Here is a 14,908-nt window from a genome sequence, read left to right on the forward strand (position 1 = left end):
GGGGAACTGACAACCTGCAGTGTCAATTTGATTGCTAGCAGAGAAAAATAGCTATTCTCCCTCTTTGCGTTAAGTTTCTCCTGGGTAGATATACCAGGTCTGAAGTCATGCCCCCATTGGCTACAGCAATGGACTTCGTCTACGGCAATCCGGGTCAGCTGTCCTGTTTGGTAAGCTTTTTCTAGCCTTGACATAAACATCTTGCTTTTCGCTATCTTCTCTGGAGTCACATAAAGAAGCTTCAGTTGCGAGTTGCGAGACAGCATTTCGGCATGAACCCACTTCACATGTTCCTGTGTGGGAAGAAACGGAGATCATTCAAGCCGGTTAGAAAATGCCAAGACATCTGCTGAGATCTTCCTGCTGGGAATACTTAACACGAAATACAGTAAGGAAATAGTATACCTAATTCTACATATAATAACAGCTGCCAGAATAGCATGCGCACAAAAGTGGAAAAACAAGAATATACCAACGGAGGAGGAAGTGATAAAGAAAATTTTGGACTGTGCTGAGATGGGCATATTAACGAAGGAGTTAAAAGAAAAAGAAGATTCGGAATATTATATAGTATGGAACAAATTGTCTAATTGGCTAGAAATTAGAAATAGTAAATAAAATGAAAAAGGTGAAAAGCATATATATATATATATATATATAAAATATAAAATGGCAATGTATGAAAGAAAAAGAATAGTTAGAAGGATAGATAGGATAGAAGATATATAGAAATAAGGGAGAATGGGACAAAAAAGAAAAGTATAATTAAAGGAAACGAGAGGGGGAATAAGGATGTAAATATGAGAAGAATAAGGAAACAAAGCTGATGTAAAGGAGTATATGTCAATGTATATTATGTATTGTTGTTTTTCTGTTTGTGTGTTTTTGTTAAAAAAAGGAAAAAAAAAGAAAAAAAAAGAAAATGCCAAGGCCTGACTTAATATGGGCCAGTCTGTCACACACGTTTTAGCACAAACCCACCTCAAGACACTTCCAAAGATTATTTTCTAATGTTAATGTTGCAATTCTTCTCAAGTGAGGTACAGAAAATTTGTTGGTGTATTCGTGACTGGCAGAGACATGGTAACAAGGTCAGCCAATGAATAGGGCTTAGTAACAAGGTCAGCCAATGGGAGCTGAGACAGCAAGGAGCCTGGGCGTGGCTTCGCTGTGCTTAGCCTTGAGTGCTGTGCGGAAAACTGAAACGGATGAATTGAAACTGAAAACTGTTCTCTCCTCTGCTTTTGGTATTGCATATTTACTTATGTGTTATGTATGCAAAGAGAAGTTAATGAATCCTGCTGAATCAGTCACCTGTGGGTGCTTTCTGGATGTGATTGCTGCTGCAAACTCTGGCAAAATTGGACACAGGGGCATCACGCATCTAACTGTGTATTGGTAATATGTTTTTCAAACTTGGCAATTGTACAATGGGTGGATTTCAACTCCCAGAATCCCTCAGCCAGCAGGGGCTGAAGTCCACCCACATAAAGTTGCCAAGTTTGAACTACACTGTGTTAAACAGCAGTCCATATATTCATACTGAATACGATAAATGCTGTTTTGCTTTTTTTTTTTTTTCAAAAAGCGCCTACTTTAAATATCTATTTCAGAGAAGTGGTCCTTCACTCCTTCAGCTGTTAACACCACTTATCACTGGACATACTGGCATGAGTAGTCGGCAAATAAATTTAATAATGATAGTCATGTCTTCCTCTTTCTTGCTTTATCCAAGAGCTTTCTGCACTACGCATTATGTAATCATTCCTTTTGCAAGTAGTCCTCAACTTATGACCATAATTGGTACCGGAATTTCTGTTCTAAGTCGTTATAGTTGTAAGACGAGTTGGACCCAATTTAACAACCATTTTTATAATGGACCATTACTCAAATCCCTTCGGTCATTAAGCAAATGCCACAATTTCAAGGGTGAAGCCATTCTTCCAAATGGGCGTTTCTTGCTGGAAACCAGCAAAGTAAAGCTCACAAATTGCAACCATGTGACCGGAGGACACTCCTGCAACTGTAATAAGTGCAAACTGGTTCCTGCATTGCGATCACATGACCCCAGGGATGGTGTGATGGTCATAAATGCGAGGACTGGACTTTTTTCAGCACTGCCGTAACTTTAAACGGTCACTAAGTTGAGAACTACCTGCATGAGGCTTGTTCACAGTTCCAACTTTCAGCACTGGAAGCCTGTAGAGATGCAGAGTCATCCAGGTCATGGTTGTCCCAAAGGTGCTTTTTTCGGGAGGCAACTGGACTTTCTGGTTTTTTCTTTTGAAGACGTTTCGCTTCTCATCCAAGAAGCTTCTTCAGCTCTGACAGGATGGTGGGGAATGGAAGGATTTATATTCCTTGCAGACAGCTGTTAATCTGCATCCTTTTAGAGCAGGGGTGTCAAACTCGCGTCACAGTGATGTCATGTGATGTATCATAACTTTTTCCCCCTTCGCTAAACCAGGCATGGGCATGGCCAGCAAATGACGCATCTTGTTGTGTCTTGCCCGCTCTCACCGCAGCCGGGGTCTGCTTATCTGCTTCCGAACGCTGAAGAATGTCCTCCCGGCCCCAGCCCTGGCTCCATGCCCAGACAGGCTGAGGAGGGGGCATCTCCCGGCCCCAGCCCTGGCTCCATGCCCAGGCAAACGGAGCAGCTAGACCCCTCCCCCTCCTCCACAGCATGTGAGCCTGAGGAAAGTTTATTTCCAACAGCTGCTGATTGGAGTGACCCTCGCATCAGAAGACTGGATAGGCGGAGGCAACAGAAGGAAGGGAGGGGCAGGCCTTAATGAGTGCTGAGTCATGGAGCCACACCCCATGGCCTATATAAAGGATCTGCTTTCTGGCAGTCTCTGAGTCAGGCAAAAGTCGAACTTATCTTGCTGAAGTCACTTACTGGTCTCCTGCCTGCTCTGAGGACTTTGCTAGGACTTTGGGCAGAGCTGCAGAGGCAAGCCTGATTCGGATTTCCCTGACCCGGCCGTCAGCGGAGGAGTGGGACACGACACATCTGGCCCGCCAGCTGCGACTTTGTCAGCCCTGTTTTAGAGGGTTGTTGAAGCATTTGGAGGTTTACCTGTGAACTCAGGCTCACCTGAGTAGTGCTAATGGTTCCTTTCAGCACTAGCCATTCCAAATCAAAAAAAAAAGCAAAAGTGGAAGGTAACAGAAGTAAATTCTGATTTGTCTGTCAGATAAAAAGAGATCATTTCCAAGAAGGTTTCAATAGAGCCTGTGGAGATTCTGAATCTTCCAGATCATGGTTGTCCCCCATAGATGCATAGAGGCAACTGGACGTGTTTTTCTTGAAAATGTTTCGCTTCTCATCCAGGAAGCTTCTTCGATTCTGAAGAATTGAAGTGAAACATTTTCAAGGGGGGGGGGGAAATCAAGAAAGTCCAGTTGCCTTTTGGAAAAGCACTTTTGGCTTTTCAATCGTTAAATCCAATGCTGTTTGTTGTAGCATCAACATATAGAACTTTTCCAATAATATTTTTTTCTATGTTATTTTGGTGGCAAGAGTCATTTTAATCAGGAGAATCGCTCTCGTTCACTTACAGCTGCTGCTTTCAAAAACTAACATCTCTGGTAACTGGTTATCTTGGCACCTAGCCCATACCTTGCTGCTGGAAGCATTCAGTAAAGTTGCTGATATACCCAGCTGCTCCAACATCATTAGCTGATCCTCCATGAGGGAGATGAGAGGACAGATCACAAGGGTGAAGCCTGGAACAAAAAGAAATCATGTGAATTAATCAATGGAAAAATGTATTTTCTTTTGTCGGCACATTTTCATTTAATAAGAGAAATGTCATATTGCAGAAGGAAAGCGGAGGGGTCCTTGATGGTGCCTGAGTTTGGTTGTTTTCCTGCAGATATTTCATTACCCAAACTAGGTAACATCATCAGTGCTAATAAGGAGTAGGGTTTGCTCTCTGTTTATATTCAAGTGTCGGGAACTCCAACCTCCGATCCGTGGACCAGCACCGGGCCACGGCATGCCAGAAATTGGGCTGCGCAAACAAGCGAAGTATCAGAGTTTGCAGTAGAAAATCAAACCAGAAAAGTACACACAGATGACTGATGCAGCAGGATTCATTAACTTCTTTATATAGATATAAAACATGAAGATAAATGTACAATACCAATATAGATTCTTCTTCAACGTAGTAGCAGTTACAAGCAAAACACAAAGCAGGAGAGAACAGTTAGTTTCATTTTCAGCAGAGCAGACTAGTTTCAGTTTCTCTGCACAGACTCAGAAGCTGCAGACTAAGACACGCCCTGGTTCCAGTCTGTCTCAGCTCCCAAGCAGCCCTCATTGTCTGACTTAGTAGCTATGCCTATACATTGGCTGACCTCGTTACCATGTCCTATGAATATACGAAGCCCCATCCGAGGGATGCAGACAGCACACCAAACCACACCCCCTCCAGTCTGCAGAAAACCCTTTCTCCACGGAACCAGTTCCCTGGTGCCCAAAAGGTTGGTGTGGGGCTCTGTTCTAGTGGCTTGTTGCACTAGATTTGCTTAACACCAGTCTTACCAGCAGATGGAAGTTTGGAAGGAAAATGTTTTCCTATCTGTTTGTCCTAAGTTGTTAGGCTGGAAAAGGCAGTTAGAACATTATGCAGTATGAATACATTACTTCTTACTGGCTTCAACCAGCAACAGTTGCTTGAGTTACAAAATGCAGGTACTTACCCTGAGAACCTTCTGCTGGCAACTGATAACACAGGCTCTTTCCCCCTCCAGTAGGCATGACAAGGAATACATCTTGACCTGCCATTGTTGCATTAATTGCCTCCAGCTGCAAGGGCCTAAATTTCTGGAGGCCAAAGCTCTTCTGTAACACATCCCTAATCTTTGCGGACCACGGAAAGTCTGTGAAAAGAACAGTTAAAAACAACTTTTGAGGTTTGTTGGGGTATAGAAAGGCAGCTTAAAGGGCTTTTTCTGCAAAGGGGCAACAATGAACCAAATTTTATACATTGTCCATTTTCTTCAACTGGAAAAAAAAATTGTACTGGGACCACTCAGTTGGAAAAACCTCAGGCAGAGAACAAGATGTAGAACTTCTTGCTTTTCCAGCTCCATTTTTCTCTCTTTTGCAACCAATATATTCATTGTGCAGTAGAAACGAGGATCAAAGGCCAGCAGGCCAAGATCTTTTCTGAAAAACCAAAGTCAACTGTGAGCAAGTGAACTACAGCCAACTTCTTTTGGATATAAATCAAAGGTGTCAAACTCAAGGCCCGGGGACCACATCTGGCCCACAGGATGCTTAGATCTGATCTGCGGAGCCACCCTGGAAACAGCGAAGGACCAGCCCGCAGGGCTTCTGCCAGAGAAAACGGAACTTGGGAGGGTCTTGGGCAGCCCTCCCAAGCTCCGTTTTCGCTTGCAGAGGGTTGCAGGAGGCTGTCCCAGCTGAAAACAGAGCTTGGGAGCCTGTTTTCGCTGGCAGAACGCTCGAGCCACCACAGGCACTACTAACCCCCGACACAAGTGACTTTGAGCTGGCCACGCCCACCATGGCTACGCCCCCACAGTCGTCATCCCCCCCCCCCCGAAGTCAAAGTCAACCATGATGTGTCCCTCAATAAAATCGAGTTTGATACGCCTGATCTAAATGAACATCAAACTGGGGGTTATTTGTATGTCAAAATGTTGTGACTGCTTAATATAGCAGTGAAGAATCTTCCCCAAATTTTAAATTCATCTGAAGCAACAAGAGAGGGCACTCTGCATGAAGTATGATTATGGAGAGCATGCAGAGAAGGATTTATATGTTGCTTTCACCTCATTTAACTGAAAAACAGATGTACATAAAATTAACAGCCTTTGCATTTAATAGCAGTGAACATCTTTTGAATATTGACTGTAATGTTGATTAGGTCATTGACTTAAATGGCAACGTAATAAAGATTCTGAACTTGCAAGACCTTCTTTGTTCCAGTCCTCAGTTGCTGATTCAGTCTCTTTGCTGCTCCCGCTTTCCGTGTCGGAAAACTGTCTTATTTTCTTCTTCAAGGTGGTCTTCTTTTGAATGAGTTGTTGCTGATGTTCAAGAAGTTCTTGAATCTGGATTTCCAGTGCCTGCAGTTCATCGTCAACAGACCCCAGCTCCTCCTGCAGCACTGAAGAAAGGGGAAATTGCAACGTTTTTTTCCCATTTGGTGGGAAATTAATACACCCTGGATTCAACACAAAGAATTGTCATGATTTTGTCTTATGCTTGCTCCAATCAGGCCTCTAACGTAGCTGTAAAGAAAGACATGCTCCATTATGACTAAACTTGTCCATCAATATATCCAGAAAGGCCTCTTCTTTCCAAATTAAAAGCTAATTTAGCCCAAATCTGAAAGATCTATAACACATCCATGCATATACAGTAGTGGCCAAAATTGTGGAAACCTTTTGGGGGAAATGTATTTTTGAAGTTTGATGGCTAATAACACCACTTTTTTTTGGAGTTTCAAGATAATCCTGTCCCACTGCTGGAATGGCCTGAGAATAGCCCAGACCTTAACCCAATGGAAAATCTATGGAGCTGACTTAAGAAACTTGTTAGTAAGAAGTGACCCAGCAATAAAACCTAGTTAATAGAAGCCATCATTCAATCTTGGGTTCACATTAGAACAGCTGCAGAACTCAAAGACTTGGTTCACTCCATGGGAAATGGGAAAAAACTCTACACTACTAACTAGAGCATACAAAACATTTGCCAGACCTATTCTTGAATACAGCTCATCCGTCTGGAACCCATACCACATCTCTGACATTAATACTATCGAACGCGTCCAAAAATATTTTACTAGAAGAGTTCTTCGCTCCTCTGAAATCAACAAAATACCTTATACCACCAGGCTTGAAATTCTGGGTTTAGAAAACTTAGAACTTCGCCGACTCCGACATGATCTGTGTTTAACACACAGAATCATCTATTGTAATAACCTTCCTGTACAAGACTACTTCAGCTTCAATCGCAACAATACAAGAGCAAACAATAGATTCAAACTTAATGTCAAACACTTCAGACTTGATTGCAGAAAATATGACTTTTGTAACAGAGTTGTTAACGCTTGGAACTCACTACCTGACTCTATAGTCTCTACTCAAAACCCCAAAATCTTCAACCAAAAACTGTCTACCATTGACCTCACCCCATTCCTAAGAGGACTATAAGGGGCGTGCATAAGAGCACAAAAGTGCCTACCGTTCCTGTCCTATTGTTCTCTTCATTATAATATTATATGCATACTTTTACTTATACTTTTACTTATATATACTTTTTCTCTCATGATGAGTTATTTTTATGTTGCTAATTGTATATACTGTTGTGACAAAATAAAATTAAAAAAAAGATGTTGTAAGGCCGTAATTCATGCTAAAGGTTACCCAGCTAAGTATTAACTGACATGGTGACAATTTTTGTATATCTCGTTTTTTCTACGTGTTTGGCTTTTCTTCTTTATACTGTAACCACTATTCTAATAGCAAAGCCTTCATAAAGGTTATTGCATTACATTCTTGATTAAATTGTCTTTCCATTGATATATAATTTTATGGTACTACTCCAAACAAAAAGTGATGTTATTAGCTAGTTTGAGAAAATACACTTTACCCAAAAGGTTTCCACAATTTTGGCCACTACTATAGTCATGGAATTCCATATATATTCCATATATTATCATAAATGCATGGATGCATGCATACATACATACATACCTGTTGTAATTAAGTATTTTGGAAGCATGAGTTACCTGAAAGAGTAGTTGACATCGCCTTTAAAGTGCTTCACTAACAAATATTGATCAAAGCAATGCTCCAACAGTTTCTTCCTGGGGGAAAAACAAATATGCTGTCAATCGAGGACTACTTGTACTCTATGCCAGGGGTCTCCAACCTTGGCAATTTTAAGACTTGTGGACTTCAACTCCCAGAATTCCTCAGCCAGCTTTGCTGGCTTTGCTGGCTGAGGAATTCTGGGAGTTGAAATCCACAAGTCTTAAAGTTGCCAAGGTTGGAGACCCCTGCTCTATACTAACCCTAACAGGATGAATAAAATGCCAGGGTTGGACTATGTTTGTGTTTAAACCCTGTTCAATGTGCACAGCATTCCCAGCCCCACTTACAACTCATTAAATTCAACAAGTTGACAAACATCATGTAGTGCTTAAGATCTCCAACATGCCACTGGTCCTCAAGTCGTCTGAGGAAGGAATACATTTTACTCTGCCCCGAACTCTGTGGAAAAGAGCAATAATAGTTTGTTATTAGATAGCCATTTTTTATTACGGATGTATTTTTGTTACAGATATATTTTAACTTGTATTTTAGGATTTTAAATGTTAATAAAGGTTTAAAATAAAAAAAAATAACCATTTTTTTCATTTTAAAGGTAGTTTACTTTTTTTAAAAAATCCAGATTTTAAACTAAAAAGAAAAACTGTAGGGCAAAAGACCATTAAGAAAACACTCAAAATCTAAAATAAAATAATAAAATAAAATAAAATAAAATAAAATAAAATAATAAAATAAAATAATAAAATAAAATAAAATAATAAAATAAAATAAAATAAAATAAAATAATAAAATAAAATAAAATAAAATAAAATAATAAAATAAAATAAATAAAATAAAATAAAATAAAATAAAATAAAATAAAGGGCAATACCTTTTATAGCGTAAGAACCAATTCAGAAGTCCTAAAATAGCAAACAAGCTTACCATTTCTCCTGAAATATGCAACTAACCTGAACCTAAAAGGGCCGGTTTAGCTCTGCCTGGTAAGGCCTGTTATTAAGAACACAAAGCCTGCAATTACTGCAGGTTCGAGCCCGGCCCAAGGTTGACTCAGCCTTCCATCCTTTATAAGGTAGGTAAAATGAGGACCCAGATTGTTGGGGGGGCAATAAGTTGACTTTGTAAATATATACAAATAGAATGAGACTATTGCCCTATACATTGTAAGCCGCCCTGAGTCTTCGGAGAAGGGCAGGGTATAAATGTAAACAAAAAAAAAACAAAAAAACATCAGGCAGAGCAAAGTAGTAGTTTAAAAATCTGGCACATTGTCAACACTGGAAGGCTGTTGATTGGATTGGTTTAAATCGGGGTAAAATCTACTTACCTTCCTTACCGGTTCGGAAGTGCATGCGCACAGCCTCTGCGCAAGTGCAAAACCTTTCTGCGCATGTGTAGAGGGAACAAAACACATTACTTCCGGATTAAAACCAGGAAGTAACGACAGCTGGGCGAAGCCTTGCACCATGATTGCTATTGGTTCTCCGAACCACTGGCCAACACTGCTACCAGATCGGGCGATGCGGTCCGAACCAGGAGCATTTCACCCCTGGTTTAAACTCTTCTCTGAACTATGCAAATTTCAATTGTCAGTAACATTGGGACAAAACCAGCTGTAAAAGATAATTCCTATATCTGTTTTCTTTCTTGTACGCAACCTATTGTGGCCACTAGAGAGCAGCATATAATCTGTTCAGTTCATCTTTTGGGGATCATCTTGGGGAGTTGAATTCCACACCTCTTCAGGTTGCCAAGGTAAAGAAACATTGCTATGTGGGGGGGGGGGGTAGTTAGGGGAGGGGGAATTTTTGAGGCAGCATTGACTCCTGGCAACTGCCTGGACAAATCCCTGCAGTTTTCTTGGCAAGATTTCAGAAGCGATTTGCCATTGCCTGTTTCCTAGGGCTGAGAGTGACTCATAGAAAGCATCAAAACAAAAACAAGCCAATATAAAGATGTAAACACCAGTAACAAAGATGCAGCCATCAAAGGTAAAGGTTCCCCTCGCACATATGTGCTAGTTGTTCCCGATTCTAGGTGGCGGTACTCATCTCCGTTTCAAAGCCGAAGAGCCAGCGCTGTCCAAAGACGTCTCCGTGGTCATGTGGCCAGCATGACTCAACGCCAAAGGCGCACGGAACGCTGTTACCTCCCCACCAAAGGTGGTCCCTATTTTTCTACTTGCATTTTTACCTGCTTTCGAACTGCTAGGTTGGCAGAAGCTGGGACAAGGAATAGGAGCTTACCCCGTTACGGGGCACTAGGGATTCAAACCGCTGAACTGCCGACCTTTCGATCAACAAGCTCAGCATCTTACCCACTAAGCCACCGCGTCCCTATGCAGCCATTGGTACTTTGCAAAACAAAACCCTTGTCTTCAAGAAATAAATCTTAAAAAAATCTCTAGAGCAGGGGTCTCCAACCTTGGTAACTTTAAGCCTGGCTGACTTCAACCCCCAGAATTCCCCAGCCAGCTTATAAGGAGCACCTTTTAAGACTGAGTCAATCGCGCTATTTGTAAAAGAGAGGGAAAACAATCAGGGGTCCATATTGCAGGATTGTTGTAATCTCCCATTCTCTCAGACTTCATACATTAAATACATACATACATACATAAATACAGACATACATACATTGGGCCTCTGTGGCTCAGACTGGTAAAACAGTCTGTTATTAACAGCAGCTTCTTGCAATTACTGCAGATTCAAGCCCCACCAGCCCAAGGTTGACTCAGCCTTCCATCCTTTATAAGGTAGGTAAAATGAGGACCCAGATTGTTGGGGGCAATAAGTTGACTTTGTATATAATATACAAATGGATGAAGACTATTGCTTGACATAGTGTAAGCCGTCCTGAGTCTTCGGAGAAGGGCGGGGTATAAATGCAAATTAAAAAAAAAATTAACGTCCCTCCCAAAGTGTCTATGAAAATTCTCAGTCATCCAAGTCATAAGTTGTCCCAAAGGTGCTTTTTTTTCAAGAGGCAACTGGACTTTCTTGGTTTTTCTTTGAAGACGTTTCACTTCTCATCCAAGAAGCTTTGACTGGATGGTGGGGAATGGAAGTATTTATAATCCTTGCAGCCAGCTGGTCATCTGCATTCTTTTAGAGAGTAGTTGAAGCGATCTGGTGGTTTACCTGTGTCCTCAGAGTCACCTGAATACAAGTAGTCTTCAACTTACAACAGTTCACTTAGTGACCGTTCAAAGTTACAACGGCATTACAAAAGGACCTTATGACAGATTTTCAAACTTAAAGATCATTGCCACATCCCCCTGGTCACGTGATCAAAATTCAGATGCTTGACAACTGACTCACATTTATGACGGTTGCAGTGTCCCAGGGTCACACGATCCCCTTTTGCAACCTTCTGATCAGCAAAGTCAATTGGGAAACCAGATTCACTTAACAAACGGTGTTACTAATTTAACCACCGCAGCGATTCACTTAACCAATGTGGGCAAGAAAAGTCGTAAAACGAGGCAAAACTCTCTTAACACACATCTCCCTTAGCATCACAAATGTTGGGCTCAATTGTGGTCATAAGTTGAGGACTACCTGTTGTGCAAATGGATGCGGAGCCTTTTTGGAACTGCTAGGTTGGCAGAAGCTGGGACAAGGAATAGGAGCTTACCCCGTTACGGGGCACTAGGGATTCGAACCGCTGAACTGCCAACCTTTCAACCAACAAGCTCAGCGTCTTACCCACTAAGCCACTGCGTCCCTATGCAGCAATTGGTACTTTGCAAAACAAAACCTTTGTCTTCAAGAAATAAATCTTTTAAAAAAATCTCTAGAGCAGGGGTCTCCAACCTTGGCAACTTTAAGCCTGGCTGACTTCAACCCCCAGAATTCCCCAGCCAGCTTATAAGAAGCACCTTTTAAGACTGAATCAATCGCGCTATTTGTAAAAGAGAGGGAAAACAATCAGGGGTCCATATTGCAGGATTGCTGTAATCTCCCATTCTCTCAGACTTCATACATTAAATACATACATACATACATAAATACAGACATACATACATTGGGCCTCTGTGGCTCAGACTGGTAAAACAGTCTGTTATTAACAGCAGCTTCTTGCAATTACTGCAGATTCAAGCCCCACCAGCCCAAGGTTGACTCAGCCTTCCATCCTTTATAAGGTAGGTAAAATGAGGACCCAGATTGTTGGGGGCAATAAGTTGACTTTGTATATAATATACAAATGGATGAAGACTATTGCTTGACATAGTGTAAGCCAACCTGAGTCTTCGGAGAAGGGTGGGATATAAATGCAAATTTTTTAAAAAAATTAACGTCTCTCCCAAAGTGTCTATGAAAATTCTCAGTCATCCAAGTCATAAGTTGTCCCAAAGGTGCTTTTTTTTCAAGAGGCAACTGGACTTTCTTGGTTTTTCTTTGAAGACGTTTCACTTCTCATCCAAGAAGCTTTGACTGGATGGTGGGGAATGGAAGTATTTATAATCCTTGCAGCCAGCTGGTCATCTGCATTCTTTTAGAGAGTAGTTGAAGCGATCTGGTGGTTTACCTGTGTCCTCAGAGTCACCTGAGTACAAGTAGTCTTCAACTTACAACAGTTCACTTAGTGACCGTTCAAAGTTACAACGGCATTACAAAAGGACCTTATGACAGATTTTCAAACTTAACGATCATTGCCGCATCCCCCTGGTCACGTGATCAAAATTCAGATGCTTGACAACTGACTCACATTTATGACGGTTGCAGTGTCCCAGGGTCACACGATCCCCTTTTGCAACCTTCTGATCAGCAAAGTCAATTGGGAAACCAGATTCACTTAACAAACGGTGTTACTAATTTAACCACCGCAGCGATTCACTTAACCAATGTGGGCAAGAAAAGTCGTAAAACGAGGCAAAACTCTCTTAACACACATCTCACTTAGCATCACAAATTTTGGGCTCAATTGTGGTCATAAGTTGAGGACTACCTGTTGTGCAAATGGATGCGGAGCCTTTTTGGAACTGCTGAAAGGACCATGGTGTAGATCAGGGGTCTTCAACCTTGGCAACTTTAAGATTTATGGACTTCAACTCCCAGAATTCCTCAGCCAGCTTTGCTGGGAGAATTCGGGGAGTTGAAGCCCACAAGTCTTAAAGTTGCCAAGGTTGAAGACCCCTGCTGTAGATGATGGAGATAGATGATGCCATATCTCTCCCCCTCTGCTGAGAGAGAGCTGTTCAGGCAACTCTGACAACACTGATAAACCTCCAGGGAGGAGGAGAATATAGGAGAACCAACCCATCAGGACAAGATTCAGCAGTCCATCTGTATTTAAAAGACAAAGGCCATTCTTTCAAAGACAGCAAAGTGCACATTTTGGACACTGCTGGTTTGAAAGAGGGGTCAAAGGGGCCATTATGTCAAAATTGAACAGCCCCCTCTGAACAGAGGGGGAGGGATACGACATCATCTACCTCCAGTCTACAACACTGTCCTTTCAGCAGTTCCAAAAAGGCTCCCCACCCATTTGCACCACTCAGGTAACACTGAGGACACAGATAAACCCCCAGGTGGCCTCAACAACCCTCTAAAAAGGATGCAAATGACCAGCTGTCTGCAAGAAGTATAAACCCTTCCATTCCCCACCATCCAGTCCAAGCTGAAGAAGCTTCTTGGACGAGAAGCAAAACTTCTTCAAAGAAAAAACTCCATAATAAAATAATAATTAAAAAAACCACCTCCATAACTGTTTGGTTTGGTTCTGCAACCCAACAAGACAAACACAGACTTCAGAGGATAATTAGAACTGCAGAAAAAACAATGGCTACCAACTTGCCTTCCATTGAGGACCTGTATACTGCATGAGTCAAAAAGAGGGCTGTGAAAATATCTACAGACCCCTCACATCCTGGACACAGTTTCAACTGCTACCCACAAAACAACGCTATAGAGCACGGCACACCAAGACAAATAGAATAGAATAGAATAGAATAGAATAGAATAGAATAGAATAGAATAGAATAGAATAGAATAGAATTCTCTATTGGCCAAGTGTGATTGGACACACAAGGAATTTGTGTTTGGTGCATAGGCTCTCAGTGTACATAAAAGAAAAGATACCTTCATCAAGGTACATTTACAACACAAATGATGGTCATAGGGTACAAATAAGCAATCAGGAAACAATCAATATCAATATAAATCGTAAGGATACCAGCAACAAAGTTACAGTCATACAGTCCTAAGTGGAAGGAGACACAACTAGAACTAGAAACAAGGACAGTTTTTTTCCCACCAACGCCCTCAGTCTGCTAAACAAGTAATTCCCTCAACACTGTCAAACTATTTACTAAGACTGTATTACTATTTATTTATTTATTTATTTATTTATTATTTAAATTTGTATACTGCCCTTCTCCCGAAGGACCCAGGGCGGTTCACAGCCAGATAAAATAGACAATAATATTACAATATAAATACTATTAAAATACAATTAAAAAACTTATTCAATTGGCCGAAATTAAAATTTAGAATAAATGATAAAAAAAACCCATTAAAAAACCCACAAATTATTCTTTTATTATTCTATTATTCTTCTCTTCCTACCTATTACCCATCTCCTTCCACTTACGACTATAACCGTGTTGCTTGTATCTTTCAAATTATATTGTTTTTACTTGTTTCCTAGTACGATTTGATAGCTTATTAGTAACTTCCGACTATCACTAAATGTTGTATCTTTTTATTCTTGATGAATGTATTTTATTCTCCTTATGTACACTGAGAGCATATGCACCAAAGACAAATTCCTTGTGTGTCCAATCACGCTTGGCCAATAAAGAATTCTATTCTATTCTATTCTATTCTATTCTATTCTATTCTATTCTATTCTATTCTATTCAAAAGAAAAGAAAGTCCTGTTGTCTCTTGAATAGGAAACAAAGCACCTCTGGCTCCCTCCCAGAGCAGCCCTTCCCCTTCCCCTTCCCCTTCCCCTTCCCCTTCCCCAAATGAGGAGACGAACCTCTCCCTCCGGCTTTTCTCCCCTTCTGCCGCGTTCAAGCAATTCCAGCCGGCATCTTGGCCCCGCCCCTTCGGCTCTCCTTTCTCCCTCCGTCCCGCCCTTTCCGGCC

At 41.3% G+C, this 14,908-nt stretch overlaps 1 protein-coding gene across 3 annotated transcripts in view; it reads right to left on the reverse strand.

Annotated features, from left to right (window-relative positions):
* Positions 1–14,895, reverse strand: part of RECQL (RecQ like helicase) — a 28,424-nt gene extending 13,529 nt beyond the window's left edge. Inside the window, exons 1-7 of one of the 3 annotated variants that reach the window (XM_058189693.1) lie at positions 14,800–14,894; positions 8,145–8,256; positions 7,773–7,850; positions 5,952–6,146; positions 4,711–4,890; positions 3,626–3,732; positions 95–293 (exon numbers count right to left, since the gene is read on the reverse strand). In XM_058189693.1, the coding sequence (XP_058045676.1) occupies positions 95–293; positions 3,626–3,732; positions 4,711–4,890; positions 5,952–6,146; positions 7,773–7,791 (700 nt within the window). In that variant the 5' untranslated portion in view covers positions 7,792–7,850; positions 8,145–8,256; positions 14,800–14,894. Of the gene's footprint in view, positions 1–94; positions 294–3,625; positions 3,733–4,710; positions 4,891–5,951; positions 6,147–7,772; positions 7,851–8,144; positions 8,257–9,142; positions 9,561–14,799 lie in introns of those variants that run through there. The other 2 variants (XM_058189694.1, XM_058189695.1) reach the window with 2 other exon arrangements.
* Between the last annotated feature and the right edge of the window lie 13 nt (positions 14,896–14,908).

The sequence above is a fragment of the Ahaetulla prasina genome, chromosome 7 (genome assembly GCF_028640845.1).
Source record: "Ahaetulla prasina isolate Xishuangbanna chromosome 7, ASM2864084v1, whole genome shotgun sequence".
Classification (NCBI taxonomy): Eukaryota; Metazoa; Chordata; class Lepidosauria; order Squamata; family Colubridae; genus Ahaetulla; species Ahaetulla prasina.